Below are 14,516 nucleotides of genomic sequence, written 5' to 3' on the forward strand. Positions count from 1 at the left end.
TAAACTACCAAAGTTGAAGCAAGAAGATATAGAAATTTTGAATAAGCCAGTATCAATCAGTGAAATTGAAGAAATAATGAAAAGAATTACCAACTAAGAGAAGCTCAGGTCCTGATGGAGTCACTGCTGAATTCCACCAGAAGGTTAGAGATCCTATGGCAGTAGTTCTCAAACTCCTTTAATGAAATTGAAAGGGAAGCAGTACTCCCTAAGTCCTTCTTGGAAGTAAGCATTACCTTTACTCCAAAACCAGAAAAGGACTCAACCCAAACTAGAGAACTACAGGCAAATCTCTTTAATGAACACAGATTGAAAAATTCTCAATAAGATCCTGGAAAATAGAATGCAGTAAATCATCAAAAAGATCATACATCATTACCAAATAGTATTCCTTCTAGGGATGCAGGGGTGGTTCAACATATGCAGATCATAAATGTAATATACCATATAAATAGAGTCAAGGACAAAAATCACATGATCATTTCAATGGATGCAGAAAAAATATTTGACAAAATCCAATGTTTATTCATGATAAAAATACTGAAGAAAATAGGAATAGGTGATCTTTATAGCAACCAGATAAAAGCCACCTATGACAGTTCAACTGTCAATATACTAAATGGAAAGAAGCTGAAAACTTTCCCTGTAAAATCAAGAAGAATTCATGGATGTCCACTATCACTATTTCCATTTAATATAGTTTTTGAACCATTAGTTAGAGCAGGAATACAAGGGAAAGAAATAAAAAAGATATGGATAGGGAAGTAAGAAATTAAGTTATCATTATTTGCTGATGAGCGGATGCTCTACATGCAAGACTCCAAAATAACCAAAAGATTCCCAGAACGTTCAAATTCAGCAGTGTAATAGGATACAAAGTCAGTACTCAAAAATCAGTAACAAATCCTTGTACATCAATTACAAACTCAATAACACAACTCAATAACAAACTTGAGGTAAAATTAGGGAAACTATACCCTTCACAACAGCATCAAGAAAAAATGAAGTAGTGGACCCTTTAGGTATGAGTGTCCTGACATATGAATAACTTGGGCAATTAGGTTAATGGAAAATTAATCTGCCTCTTGTTATCTATACCATTTAACCAGGGAAATATCTTGATCTCAGCTGTATTGACTTAAAACCCACTTGAGTTACAACCAGCCCTTGAGTCCATAAGTCAAGGGTCTGCTGTATTTAGCAATTCACCTATCCAAGGTAGTGAAAGACCTCTGCAATGAAAACTGTAGTGCTCTGCCAAAGGAGATTTAAGAGAATATCAGAAAATGGAAAAATACCTCCTGTTCCTGGATAGGCAAAACCAACATAGTTAAAATAGCCATGCTTCCAAAGCTGTTACATAGATTTAATGCAATCCCAATAAAAATACCAATAACATTCCTTACAGAATTGGAGAAAGCAATCCTAAAATTCACAGGGAATCAGAAGAAACACTGAAGAGCCAAAGGAATTCTGGACAACAGGAGAAAACTACAAAGATTAAAAAAAATTAGCATGGTATTGGCAATAAAACAGACTCATGGATCAATGAAACAATAGAAGATGCAAAAACAACTCCAGTCACTTTCAAATACCTTTGTTGGAAGAAAAGCCCAGGCCCTGACGGATTCACTGCTGAATTTTACAAGACATCTAGAGCAGAACTACTTCCATTACTCTTCAAACTTTTCGATGAAATTGAAAGGGAAGCTATACTTCCAAATTCATTTCTGGAAGCAAGTATCACTTTGATTCTCAAACCAGAGAAAGATGCAACTAAAAACGAGAACTACAGGCCAATCTCTTTAATGAATATAGATGCAAAAATCCTTAAAAAGATACTAGCACAGAATACAGAGGATTATCAGGAAGATCATCCATCCTGACCAAGTCGGATTTATTCCAGGGATGCAAGGGTGGTTCAACATACGAAAGTCAATAAATGTAATACATTATATTAACAAAGTCAAGGACAAAAACCATTTGACCCTCTCAATAGATGCCGAAAAAGCATTTGATAAAATTCAACACCCATTGATAATAAAAACCCTGCAAAAAATTGGAATAGATGGTCTATACCTCAACTTAATAAAGGGTATCTATGAAAAATCAATAGCCAACATCATATTGAATGGCCAACAACTGAAAACCTTCACTTTAAAATCAGGAACAAGACAAGGAAGCCCACTATCATCACTCCTCTTTGAGAAAGTTCTGGAAACATTAGCCATAGCAATTAGACAAGAGAAAGAAATTAAAGCAATAAAGATAGGAAAGGAAGAAGTTAAACTGTCATTATTTGCTGAAGATATGATATTCTACATTGAAGTCCCAAAAAAATCCACCAAAAGACTTCTAGACTTAATTGACAGATTCAGTAGAGTAGCTGGATACAAGGTGAACACACAAAAATCAACAGCCTTCTTATACACAAATAACAGACTCACTGAGAGGGAAATAAGGGAAAAAATTCCTTTTACAATAGCATCCAAAAAAATGAAGTATCTAGGAATCTAACAAAAGCAGCAAAAGATCTCTACACTGAATACTATTGCACTCTGAAAAAAAGCGATCTAAGAGGATATAAGGAAATGGAAACATATCCCATGCTCCTGGCTAGGAAGAATTAACATAGTGAAAATGGCCATCATACCAAAATTGCTGTACCGATTCAATGCAATGCCAACTGAAATTCCAACACTATATTTCACAGAACTAGAAAAACGAATCCAAAAATTCCTTTGGAACTATTAGAGACCTTGAATAGAAAAAGCCATCCTAGGCAACAGACACATGGCAGTGGATATAACAATTCCCAATGTGAAACTATACTACAAAGCCACTGTGATAAAACAGTATGGTACTGGCAAAGAAACAGGCCTGAGGATCAGTGGAACAGACTGGAAGACACGAAAACAACTCCATATGTACTCAGCTACCTCATCTGTGACAAAGGAACTGACCATCCTCAGTGGAGGAAAGATAGCCTCTTTAATAAATGGTGTTGGAAAAACTGGATTTCAACCTGCCACAGATTAAAACTGGACCCTTTCACCATGCACTAAATTAAAATCCAAATGGATTAAAGATCTAAATATTAAAACAGAAACATTAAAGTTGCTGGAAGGTAAGTTAGGCAGAACTCGGGAAGACATTGGTATAAGAAAAGACTTTATGAACAAATCCTCAGTAGCATGGGAACTAGCATGATAGAATCAACACCTGGGATCTCATTAAAAAGCTTCTGCACTGCGAAAGAAACCGTCAGCAGAAGTAAGAGACAACCTACAATGTGGGAAAAAATTTTTACCAGCTGCTCCTCAGATAAAGGACTATTATCAAGGATATACAAAGAACTCAAAACAATCAGCCCCCACCCAAATATAAAGACCCGATTAAAAAATGGGCATCCAAAATGAACAGACATTTCTCAGAAAAAGAAGTAAAAGCAGCAAGTAAATATATGAAAAAGTGCTCCACATCACTGGTCATTTGAGAGATGCAGATGAAAACAAAACTGAGATTCCAACTCACCCCTCAAAGAATGGATGCTATCAAGAAATCACACAATAGCAAATGTTAGCGGGGTTGTGGGGAGAAAGGAAGCCTTCTCCATTGTTGGTGGGAGTGCTGACTGCTGCAAACACTATCGAAATCAATATGGAGATACCTCAAAGATCTTGGACTGGAGGTTCCATTTGACCCAGCCATCCCTCTGCTGGGTATCTTTCCAAAAGAAGTAAAACAATCATATCACAGTGATGTATGTGCATCCATGTATAGCAGTACAATTTGTAATAGCTAAAACTTGGAAACAGCCCATTTGCCCATCATTTGGAAACTGGATAAAGAAGATATGGTTTTTCTATAAAATGGTATATTACTCAGCCATAAAGAATGAGAAAATAGATTCATTCATAGAAAAATGGATACATATTGAAGATGTACTTCTAAGTGAAATACATAAGTCACACGTGTAAATACCAAATAGTTTCTCTGGTGTGAATAATCTGCAATAATACATAAGATCCTAGTAAGATTACTGACATTGTGAAATGGGAAGAAAGGGGCTAAAGGTGTAGCGAAGGTGGGATGGATTCGGGAAAGGTAATAAGGGAAAAGAAAAAAATGTGAGATAAAGAAAAGATGGAAAGAAATTGCTTGTAGTTGGGGAGGGTAGGAGGGTGTGAAGGGAGGGCAGGGACAAGGGGAAAAAATGAGAACCAAGACCTGTCATTTAGAGGTACAATATCCCAACAATGAATGTAACTGTACTGTATCCCTAAAATGTACCAATAAACTCAATTAAAGCTGAAAAAACAACAACAGCAAAACAAACAAACCAACCAAATACCTTTGTTGGAAAAAAGCCTTTTTAACAAATGATACTGTGAAAACTGGCTATTCACATGCCTAAGGTTGAATCTAAACCCATATCTCTCATCATGCTCTAAAGTAAAATCAAAATAGATCAAGAGCAGAAATACGCTGTTGGAAGCCAAAATAGGTAAAACTCTTTTAAGACGTAAGGGTAGGTACAGATTTTCTGAACCAAACCTTGGTTGCATAAGAAGTAATACCAATGGGCAGGGGATTTATCTCAGTGTTTCCATTGCCTGCCTTGGAAGCACAAGGTCTTGAGTTCAATTCTTTGTAAAAAAAAAAAAAAAAAATCACCTAAAATAAAAAAAAAAAACTTTTACATAGCAAAGGAAACCACTAACAGAGTGAAAGACAACCTGAAGAATAGGAAGAAAGAATACCAAACATTTTGCCAGCTATTTCATAAAGGACTAATATCTAGAATATATAAAGAACAACAACAACAAAAAATTAGTCACCGTCCCAGTTTAAACACCTACTCCGAAATGAATAGACACTTCTCAGATAAAAAATTACAAATAGCCAATAAATACATGAAAAAATGTTCACCATTATTAGTCATTCAAGAATTGTAAATTAAAACATTGAGAGTCACTGTTCGTGGGACTATAAACTGATAGAACCACTATGGAAATCAGTATGGAGGTTCCTAAGAAGCTAAAACTAGAAATTCCATTTGACTCAGCTATTCCTGTTCCAGGTATCTTCTCAAATGAGTTAAAGACATCATACCACTGTGATGATGCATGCCCATGTTTATAAATGCCGAATTTGTAATAGCTAAACCTTGGAAACAGCCTATATTTCCATCAACAGATTAAAAAAAGGTATTTATATGCAGTAGAGTACTACTCTGCCATAAAAAGAATACACAAGTTATTTGTATGAAAATGAATGCACCTTGAGACCATAACAGTAAGTGAAGTAACTCAGACACACAAGTTTAAATATTGCACAGTCTGTCTTATTTATTTTTTTTTGGTACCGGGGATTGAACTCAGGTCTTTGCACTTGCAAGGCAGGCCACCAAACTGCTGAGCTAGATCCCCAGCCCTGCACAGTCTGTCTTATATGAAAATCTTTCTATACAAAGTACAAAATAAATGATAAAGGAAAAAGGTAATTCAGTTTTGACAATGTATGTAAAAATGTACTTTGACTTAGTAAACTTGTATTACATATTTTATATGTTCTTTGGCCTATTAGTCTGATTTTCAACTTGTATATATGATAATTAACTTTATAAGGTCTTATAAGACAAATGAACCTGATGCAGAAAAATTGAAGCAGGGTGGAGGGAACAGGGAAAAAGAAAATTGAAATGTGTTATGTACAAACCCTCACAATAAATATAATTATTATGTACTACACACGTGCTAATAAAATTAAAAACTAATAATATATACTTTCAAAATTGAAACAAAAATATCTTACATATGGAAATGCAGGATTTTCTGAGAAATGTATTTATGGAATTTGTAAATTAAGTTTCCAATTACTGTGACTTTAAAATCGTTTTTATGTTTTTTATGGACAAATTTTGCATGATATGATTTTTGGAGACTCTAAGACTAAGATAGGATGCAAATTAATGCATGTTATTACATGTATTGATCTGTATTTCCTTTGTGGAAGTTTATTTTATATACATAGAATTTAATTTAGATAAAAACTACTTAATCATTTTTTGTCCATATGGAAATAATTTCTTCAGTGAATTTTAATTTTTCATTAAATGAAGAATGGTTTTTTCAAATCAATTTTATGGTCAGCAAAATTTTATGGTCTAATACTTCAATCACTCCCTATGTGTTCTCTTTTAAGATAAGTACGATTATATTCCAGATGCAGATCATATACTGAATTTATGACTAACCAGTTATTTATTTGCTGTTTTATTATTTGTGTCAAATAGTACAATATATCCATTCAATTATTTTGGCTGTCAGGTTATCCTACAGGGGTTCTCTGGATAGTTGTTTAATTATTAAAGTATATAATAGAAAATGTTACTTTATTAATATGTAATATATTAATGTGATGGTTTAAAATATGAAAATGATAGTGCAAACATGTTTAAGTACAATATTTAGCTTACAAGAAACACTTTTGTAGGGCTTTCTTTGTTAATAACTTTATTGTGTGAAATGTTTTTCTGTTCTGAGATTTTTATTTAGCATTATGGATTACTACATACAGTGATTACAAGTTTTAATTATTTACAATTTGTCAGTGATTCTCTGATATTCTTTTTTATTTTACAGAGATAATAGAAGAGTAGTTCTGCACCTCCTGTCTTTTTCTTTACCACCTTCTGCCCTCCTCACCTGAGCCTTCTTCTTTGTCTCCTGTCACAAATGTAGAATCACCCAGACCATCATCTCTGTCCTCCTTTTCTCATGCTGACTGGATCTGGCTACTTTGGGACTTTGCCTTCTTTTCTGCTTATCTGTTCTTTCTCTCTCTGCTAGATCATCCCTATAAACATATAGATGTGCATAATACCTCACATTTTTAAAAGGGGGGAAAAGAAGCAGTTTCAATGCTAAATCCTCTTTCCTGGTTACTGCACTTCTTTGAGAAAAAATTGTTACCATTTTGCCATTTCCTTGCATTCCTGCTCTAATTTGGCTTTGACTCACATTACTATGCTGAAACACTTTTTTTTTTCCCCCAGTGGCTTTCATCTGCCCAGTTCGTTCCTTCATTTGACCACTGAGCCACTGCTCTGTCAAGTTTCCCACTAACTCATTGGCCTCTCTTTCCTAATTGCTTTTGGAATTGTTTCCTTTTTCTTCTTTCAACCTCGAAACAATATTTTTTTTATGATTTAGTCCAAGTAATTCTTCTTGTTACATTTGCTGCCTAAATGCTCTCTTGCAGGGGCATGACTTTAAATAGCATCTCTATTTTGAGGATGCTCAAATATAAATTGCCTCCTTGCCTTTTCCCCTGAACCCTTGATATGTGTATCCAACATTCACTTCAGTTAGATTTAATGTGAAAAGACAGAAGCCCTTGGTTTCTTTAACCACCAGGTCCTTCTCTGTATTTCTTAACTTTTTTTGTTGTTGTTGTTTTGATTTTGGTACTGGGGATTGAACTTGGGTCTTTGCACTTGCAAGGCAGGCCACTGAACCGCTGAGCTAAATCCCCAGCACTGTTTCTCTGTATTTCTTGTTTCCATTCAGTAAGTGGATGTCTGTATCTGACCCAAAAACCTTGAAGTCATCCTTGACATCGCTCTTTTTCTAATGGCTGATAGCTGATTCTTCAGAGAATCCTTTGAGCTTTCTCTTTACATTATGTCCAGACAGTGCCCACTTCTAAAAACTTCCACTATGACCCGTTGTTCAACCCACCATTCTCTCCTGGGCTATTGCTGCAGCCTCTGTGATTCTTTGCTTGCTCCTATGGAGTCTATTTCCTCATAAATCTGTTTTATGTCACTCATTTTGAAACCTTTGCCTCAAACCTTTGGCCTCAACCTGATTCAGAGGTCAATTTTGTTGCTCAGCCTGGATCCCTGCTGAGTTCCTGCCTTCTCTTACCACTCTCCCTTGTTGACATACGTGGCTGTAGTTCCAGATACTCCAGCTAGATGGTCTTTTGCTCTTTCTTGTAGTTGCCAAACTCTACTTTGTGCTAGAGCCTTTGCATTTACTTCCCTTTAGCCCTGGATACACCTCTTCCATGGATCACGTGGTACCATCCCTCATTTCCTTTAAGTCTCTACTCAAATCATTTTTTCAGTGTGGCTGTAGGTCAAGGGCACTTTATATAAAATAGCACCTACACCTGCCAATCTCTCCTCCTTAGTCCTTCTCTCCCTCTTGTCATGGTTTATTTTACTTCATAGAATTTACCCTCATCCCTAGAAGGCTAGAAATTCTGAGATAGCGACCTGAACAGTTTGTCAACTTTACCATTGTCTAGACCAGTGCTTGGAATACTGGAGATGTCCAATTATATTTTATGCACTATGATGGTATTCATTAAAGCTTTAACAGTATACAATAAGTATTGTCATTTTAATTTATAAATGTAATATGACAACTAATTACTATCAAATTATCTAAGACATAGCTTCTTGAATTATATATTAATTAAGCCAGCTTTTAGAGTGAATGACATAAAAAATGTTGTTTTATATTTATTATAGGTATGAATTGATACAGAAGGGAGTAACTGAACTTAGACCTGCTCGAAGTGTTCCAGATGTCTACACTCAGATTATGCTTTTAGAGAATGAGAACAAAAGTTTGAAGAAAGACTTGAAGCACTTCAAACAGGCAGCTGAGTATGTTATTAATAAAATTAATTTTATTAGTATATTTAAGGTATACAATATAACGACATTCATCATTAGAAATTTGTATCTTTACATAATCCATCTTAGTTCTTATTTTTTCCCCATTCCCCTGCCCTTCCTTCAACCCCCCACCCCTGCCTATCTACAAAGACTTTGTTTCCATTTTTCTTTTTCTCATATTAATTCCATTCCCTTTTTTCTTTTTCCCTACCTCTCCCACTTCACCTTCCCCTTTGCACCTTTTCCTTCTATTTCATACTATCTATTATTCCTTTTAGTCCTTATTTACACTTTCTTGCACTACAGAAACTATTAAGTATTTACACATATGTGTCCTATTTATTTCACTTGAGTATCACTTTAATGTGCATCCATTTAGCTATAAATACCTCTAGTTTCTCATTTTTTACAGCTGAGTAGTACTCCATTTTATTAAAACACACACACACATACACACACACACACACACACACATTTTTCTTTATCCAGACTCCTGTTGTTGGGCACTTGGGCTGCTTCCAAGTTTTAGCTATCATGAACGTGCTGCTATGAACATGGGTGCACATATATCACCGTAGTATGATTCTTTTAATTCTTTAGGGAAGATGCTCAGCAGGGAGAAAGCTGGGTTAAATGTGACTTTTTTTATAAATGATCTGATAATTTTTCATGTTAGACTGAGTAAAAATGAAGAGTTGAATATAGCCATATTAAGGAATTTAATTCTGGAGAGTAGAATTATGATTTAAGTCTCAGTTATAAAGAATCTGAAAAGTTTTTATTTCTTTTTATTGAGTTTATTGGTACAATCTAGGTCTACAATACAGTTGCACTCATTAATGGGATCCTGTACCTTCACATGACAGGTCTTGGTTCTCATTTTTACCCCTTGTCCCTGCCCTACCTTCACCCACTCCTCCCCTCGCCATTAACAAACTCTTTATTTCAATTTTTTCATTTTCTCATATTTTTTCTTTTCCCTTATTTCCTTTCCCCTACCCTTCCCACTTTCCCTACAACTTTAGCCCTTTTCTTCCCATTTCATACTTTTAATTATCCCATTAGGATCTTGTGCACTATTATAGTTTCTTACACCAGAGAAACTATTCACTATTTACACATGTGTGACTTATTTATTTTACTTAGGAGTATATCCTCAATATGTGTCCATTTTCCTATGAATAACTCTAATTTCTCATCCTTTACGGCTGAGTAGTATTCCATTTCATAGAAAAACCACATCTTCTTTATCCAGTTTCCAACAGATGGGAAGATGGGCCGTTTCCAAGTGTTAGCTATTACAAACTGTGCTGCTATAAACATTGGTGAACATATATCACTGTGGTATGATTCTTTTAAATCTTTTGGAAATATACCCAGCAGAGGAATGGCTGGGTCAAATGGAACTTCTAGACCTAGGTTTTTGAGGTATCTCCATATAGATTTCCATACTGGTTGCACCAGTATGCACTCCCACCAGCAATGGAGAAGGGTTCCTTCCTCCCCAAAACCCCGCCAACATTTGTTATTGTGTGATTTCTTGATAGCATCCATTCTTTGTGGGGTGAGGTGGAATCTCAGTGTTGTTTTCATCTGCATCTCTCGCATGACCAGTGATGTGGAGCATTTTTTCATATACTTTCTTGCTGCTTTTACTTCTTTGTATGAGAAATGTCTGTTCATTTCGGATGCCCACTTTTGAATCGGGTCTTTATATTTGGGCGGGGGCTGATTGTTTTGAGTTCTTTATATATTCTACGAATAGTCCTTTGTCTGAGGAGCAGCTGGTAAAAATGTTTTCCCACATTGTAGGTTGTCTCTTACTTCTGCTGATGGTTTCTTTCGCAGTGCAGAAGTTTTTTAATACCATGAGATGCCAGTTGTTGATTCTATCATGCTAGTTCCCATGCTACTGAGGATTTGTTCATAAAGTCTTTTCCTATGCCAATGTCTTCAAGAGTTCTGCCTAATTTATCTTCCAGCAAGTTTAGTGTTTCTGTTTTAATATTTAGATCTTTAATCCCCTTTGATTTTAATTTAGTGCATGGTGAAAGATAAGGGTCTAGTTTTAATCTTTGGCAGGTTGAAATCCAGTTTTTACAACACCATTTATTAAAGAGACTATCTTTCCTCCAGTGGGGATGGCCAGCTACTTTGTCAAAGATGAGGTAGCTGAGTACATGTGGAGTTGTTTCTGTATCTTTCAGTCTTTTCCATTGATCCTCAGGTCTGTTTCTTTGCCAGTACCATGCTGTTTTTATCTAATTGGCTTTGTAGTATAGCTTCAGATTGGAAATTGTTATACCCACTGCCATGTGTCTGTTGCCTAGGATGGCTTTTGCTATTCAAGGTCTCTTATGGTTCCAAAGGAATTTTTTGATTCTTTTTTCTAGTTCTGTGAAGTATAATGTTGGAATTTCAATTGGTATTGCATTGAATTTGTATAGCAGTTTTGGTATGATGGCCATTTTCACTATGTTGATTCTTCCTAGCCAGGAGCAGGGGTTATCTTTCCATTTTCTTATATCCTCTTCAATCTCTTTTTTCAAAGTGCTGTAGTTTTCAGTATAGAAATTGTAGGCTTCTTTTGTTAGATTGATTCTCAGATACTTCCGTTTTTTTGGTGCTATCGTGAAAGTAATTTTTCCCTAATTTTTCTCTACTTGAGTCGGTTATTTGTGTACAAGAGGGCTATTGATTTTTGTGTGTTCACCTTGTATCCAGCTACTCTACTGAATCTGTCAATTAAGTCTAGAAGTCTTTTGGTGGAGTTTTTTGGGACTTCAATGTAGAGTATCGTATCATCAGCACATAATGACAGTTTAACTTCTTCCTTTCCTATCTTTATTGCTTTAATTTTTTTCTCTTGTCTAATTGCTATGGCTAATGTTTCCAGAAATTTATTGAAGAGGAGTGGCGATAGTGGTCATCCTTGTCTTGTTCCTGATTTTAATGTGAAGGTTTTCAGTTTTTGGCCATTTAATATGATGTTGTCTATTGGTTTTTCATAGATACCCTTTATTAAGTTGAGATATAGACAATCTATTCCAATTTTTTTGTAGGGTTTTTATCATGAATGAGTGTTGAATTTTGTCAAATGCTTTTCTGCATCTATTGAGAGCATCCAGTGGTTCATGTCCTTGACTTTGTTAATATAGTGTATTGCATTTATGAATTACATGTGTTGAAGCATCCTTGCATCCCTGGAATAAATCCGACTTGGTCAGGATGTATGATCTTCCTGATGATAATCTGTATTCTGTTTGCTAGTATCTTATTAAGGATTTTTGCATCTGTATTCATTTAGGCGATTGGCCTGTAGTTCTCTTTTTAGTTGCATCTTTCCCTGGTTTGGGAATCAAGGTGATACTTCCTTCCAGGAATTAATTTGGAAGTACCGCTTCCCTTTCAATTTCATCGAAAAGTCTGAAGAGTAATGATAGTAGTTCTTCTCTAAACATCTTGTGAAATTCAGCAGTGAATCCATCAGGACCTTGCCTTTTGTTTTTGGTAAGCTTTTTATTATATTTTCAATATCACTGATTGTAATTGGGGTGTTTAAAATATTTTTATATTCTTTTTTCAACTTTGCTAATTCATAAGTATGTAGAAATCTGTCCATTTCTTCTGTTTTTTCCATTTTATTAGAGTACAGGTTCTCATTGTAGGTATTAGTGATCCTCTGGATTTCTGTGGGATCTGTTGTGACTTCACTTTTTTCATTCCTGATTGCATAAATCTGAGCCTTGTCTTTCCTTTTTTTGATAAGGTTTGCTAAGGATTTATCAATTTTATTTATTCTTTCAAAAAACCAACTCTTTGATTCATTTTTTGTATCATTTTCTTAGTTTCCTTTGCATTGATTTCTGCTCTAATCTTTATAATTTCCTCTTGTTCCAGTTTTGTGCTTTTCTTGCTCTTGTTTTTCTAGGAGTCTAAGAGTCATCGTTAGGGTGTTTATTTGAGCTTGCTCTGTTTTCCTAATGTGGGCATTTAGTGCTATGAATTTTCCATGTATACCTGCTTTCATTGTGTCCCATAGATTCCTGTATATTGTATTCACATTTTCATTTATTTGTAAAAACTCTCTGATTTCTTCTTTAATTTCCTCTGTGATCCATTGATTGTTCAGGAGAGTGTTGTTCAATTTCCATGTGTTTGTGAAGTTCCTACGGTTTCTTATGCTATTGCCCTCCAGCTTTACTGCACTGTGATCTGATAATATACAGAGAAAAACTTCAATTCTTTTGCATTTATTCAAACCTGTTCTGTGAGCTAGTATGTGATGACCCATGTGCAGGTGAAAAGAATGTATATTCTGATTTTGTGTTTGGAACACTTATAGACGTCTAAGAAGTCGATGTGTTCAAGAGCTTGGTTCATATGTAGTATTTCATTGTTGATTTTTTGCCTAGATGAACTTTCTATTTGTGATGGTGTGGTATTTAGATCCCCCAATACAATTGTATTAGTGTTTATTTGGTTTTTTCATGTTACTTAATATTTGTTTTAGTTGGGGGCATTTATATTTGGTGCATATATGTTTACGATTGTCATTTCTTCCTCTTGGATTGTTATCTTTACAAGGATGTAGTGGCCTTCTTTGTCTCTCTTAATCAGTTTTGGTTTGAAATTTGCTTTGTCTGTGAATAACATTGCTACCCCTGCTTTTTTCTGGGTTCCTGTCTCATGGAGAATAGTTTTCCATACTTTCAGTTTCAGTCTATGGGCTTTTTTTTGCACTAGGTGTGTTTCTTGTATGCAACATATTGTTGGGTTTTGCTTCTTAATCCAGTCTGCCAATCTATTTTTCTTGATTAGTGAATTGAGGCCATTGAAATTTATAGTTATAACTGATATGTACTGACTTATTATTGTCATGTTATTGTCCTTTTGTTGACTCTTTAGTTTTTGTCCTCTCTTTTTAATTTCTTTCTTCGCTGTTTCATTTGTTCTGTTGGGCCTCCTGGTGTTGTGATCTTCATTGTCTTTTTCTAGGATATTTTTAAAAATTCCTTATAGTGCTGGTTTAGTATTCATGAAGTTTCTCAAGTGTTCTTTGTCAGGAAGTATCTTATTTCTCCATCCATTGTAAAAGAGAATTTTGCAGAATACATCAGTGTTGGTTGTAGGTTGTTTTCTTTTAGGACTTGAAATACCTCCCTGAAGGCTCTCCTTGACCTGATCATTTGTGTTGAAAAGTCTGTTGTGATTCTGATGGGCTTTTATTTGCATGTGATTTGTTTCTTTTTTCTTATTGCTTGTAGTATTTTGTTCTTCTGTTGGGTTTCTGGGATCTTGGTTATTATATGTCTAGGTGTAGTTTTTTTTTTTTTTTGATCTTGGCTAGTTGGAGAATGATCCATGTGCAGCTGAAAAGAATGTATATTCTGTTTTTTTGGGGTGGAATACTCTATAAACATCTATTAAGTCCATGTGTTCCAAAGCTTGGTTCAGTTCTATTATTTCATTGTTGATTTTCTGCCTAGTAGATCTGTCAATTTGTGATAGTCGGGTATTTAAATCCCCCACTAAAATTGTATTAGTGCTTATTTGGTTTTTCATGTTACTTAATATTTGTTTTATATAGTTGGGGGCATTTGTATTTGGTGCATATATGTTTATGATTGTCAGCTCTTCCTCTTGAATTGTTCCCTTTACAAGGATGTAGTGTCCTTCTTTGTCTCTCTTAATGAGTTTTGGTTTGAAATTTACTTTATCTGAGAATAAGATTGCTACCCCTGCTTTTTTCTGGACTCCTGACGCATGGAGAATTGTTTTCCATCCTTTCACTTTCAGTCTATGGACTTCCTTTTGCACT

The 14,516-nt window shown here is 35.0% G+C and overlaps 1 protein-coding gene across 7 annotated transcripts in view; it reads left to right on the forward strand.

Annotated features, from left to right (window-relative positions):
* Positions 1-14,516, forward strand: part of Spag16 (sperm associated antigen 16) — a 1,007,960-nt gene that overhangs the window by 48,778 nt on the left and 944,666 nt on the right. For all 7 annotated transcript variants that reach the window (XM_010616032.2, XM_010616034.1, XM_010616037.2 and 4 more), the window contains one exon: positions 8,546-8,683. In XM_010616032.2, coding sequence (XP_010614334.1) covers positions 8,546-8,683 — 138 coding nt within the window. The remainder of the gene's footprint in view (positions 1-8,545; positions 8,684-14,516) is intronic.

The sequence above is a fragment of the Fukomys damarensis genome, unplaced genomic scaffold (genome assembly GCF_012274545.1).
Source record: "Fukomys damarensis isolate Sample0158 unplaced genomic scaffold, DMR_v1.0_HiC HiC_scaffold_16, whole genome shotgun sequence".
Taxonomy (NCBI): domain Eukaryota; kingdom Metazoa; phylum Chordata; class Mammalia; order Rodentia; family Bathyergidae; genus Fukomys; species Fukomys damarensis.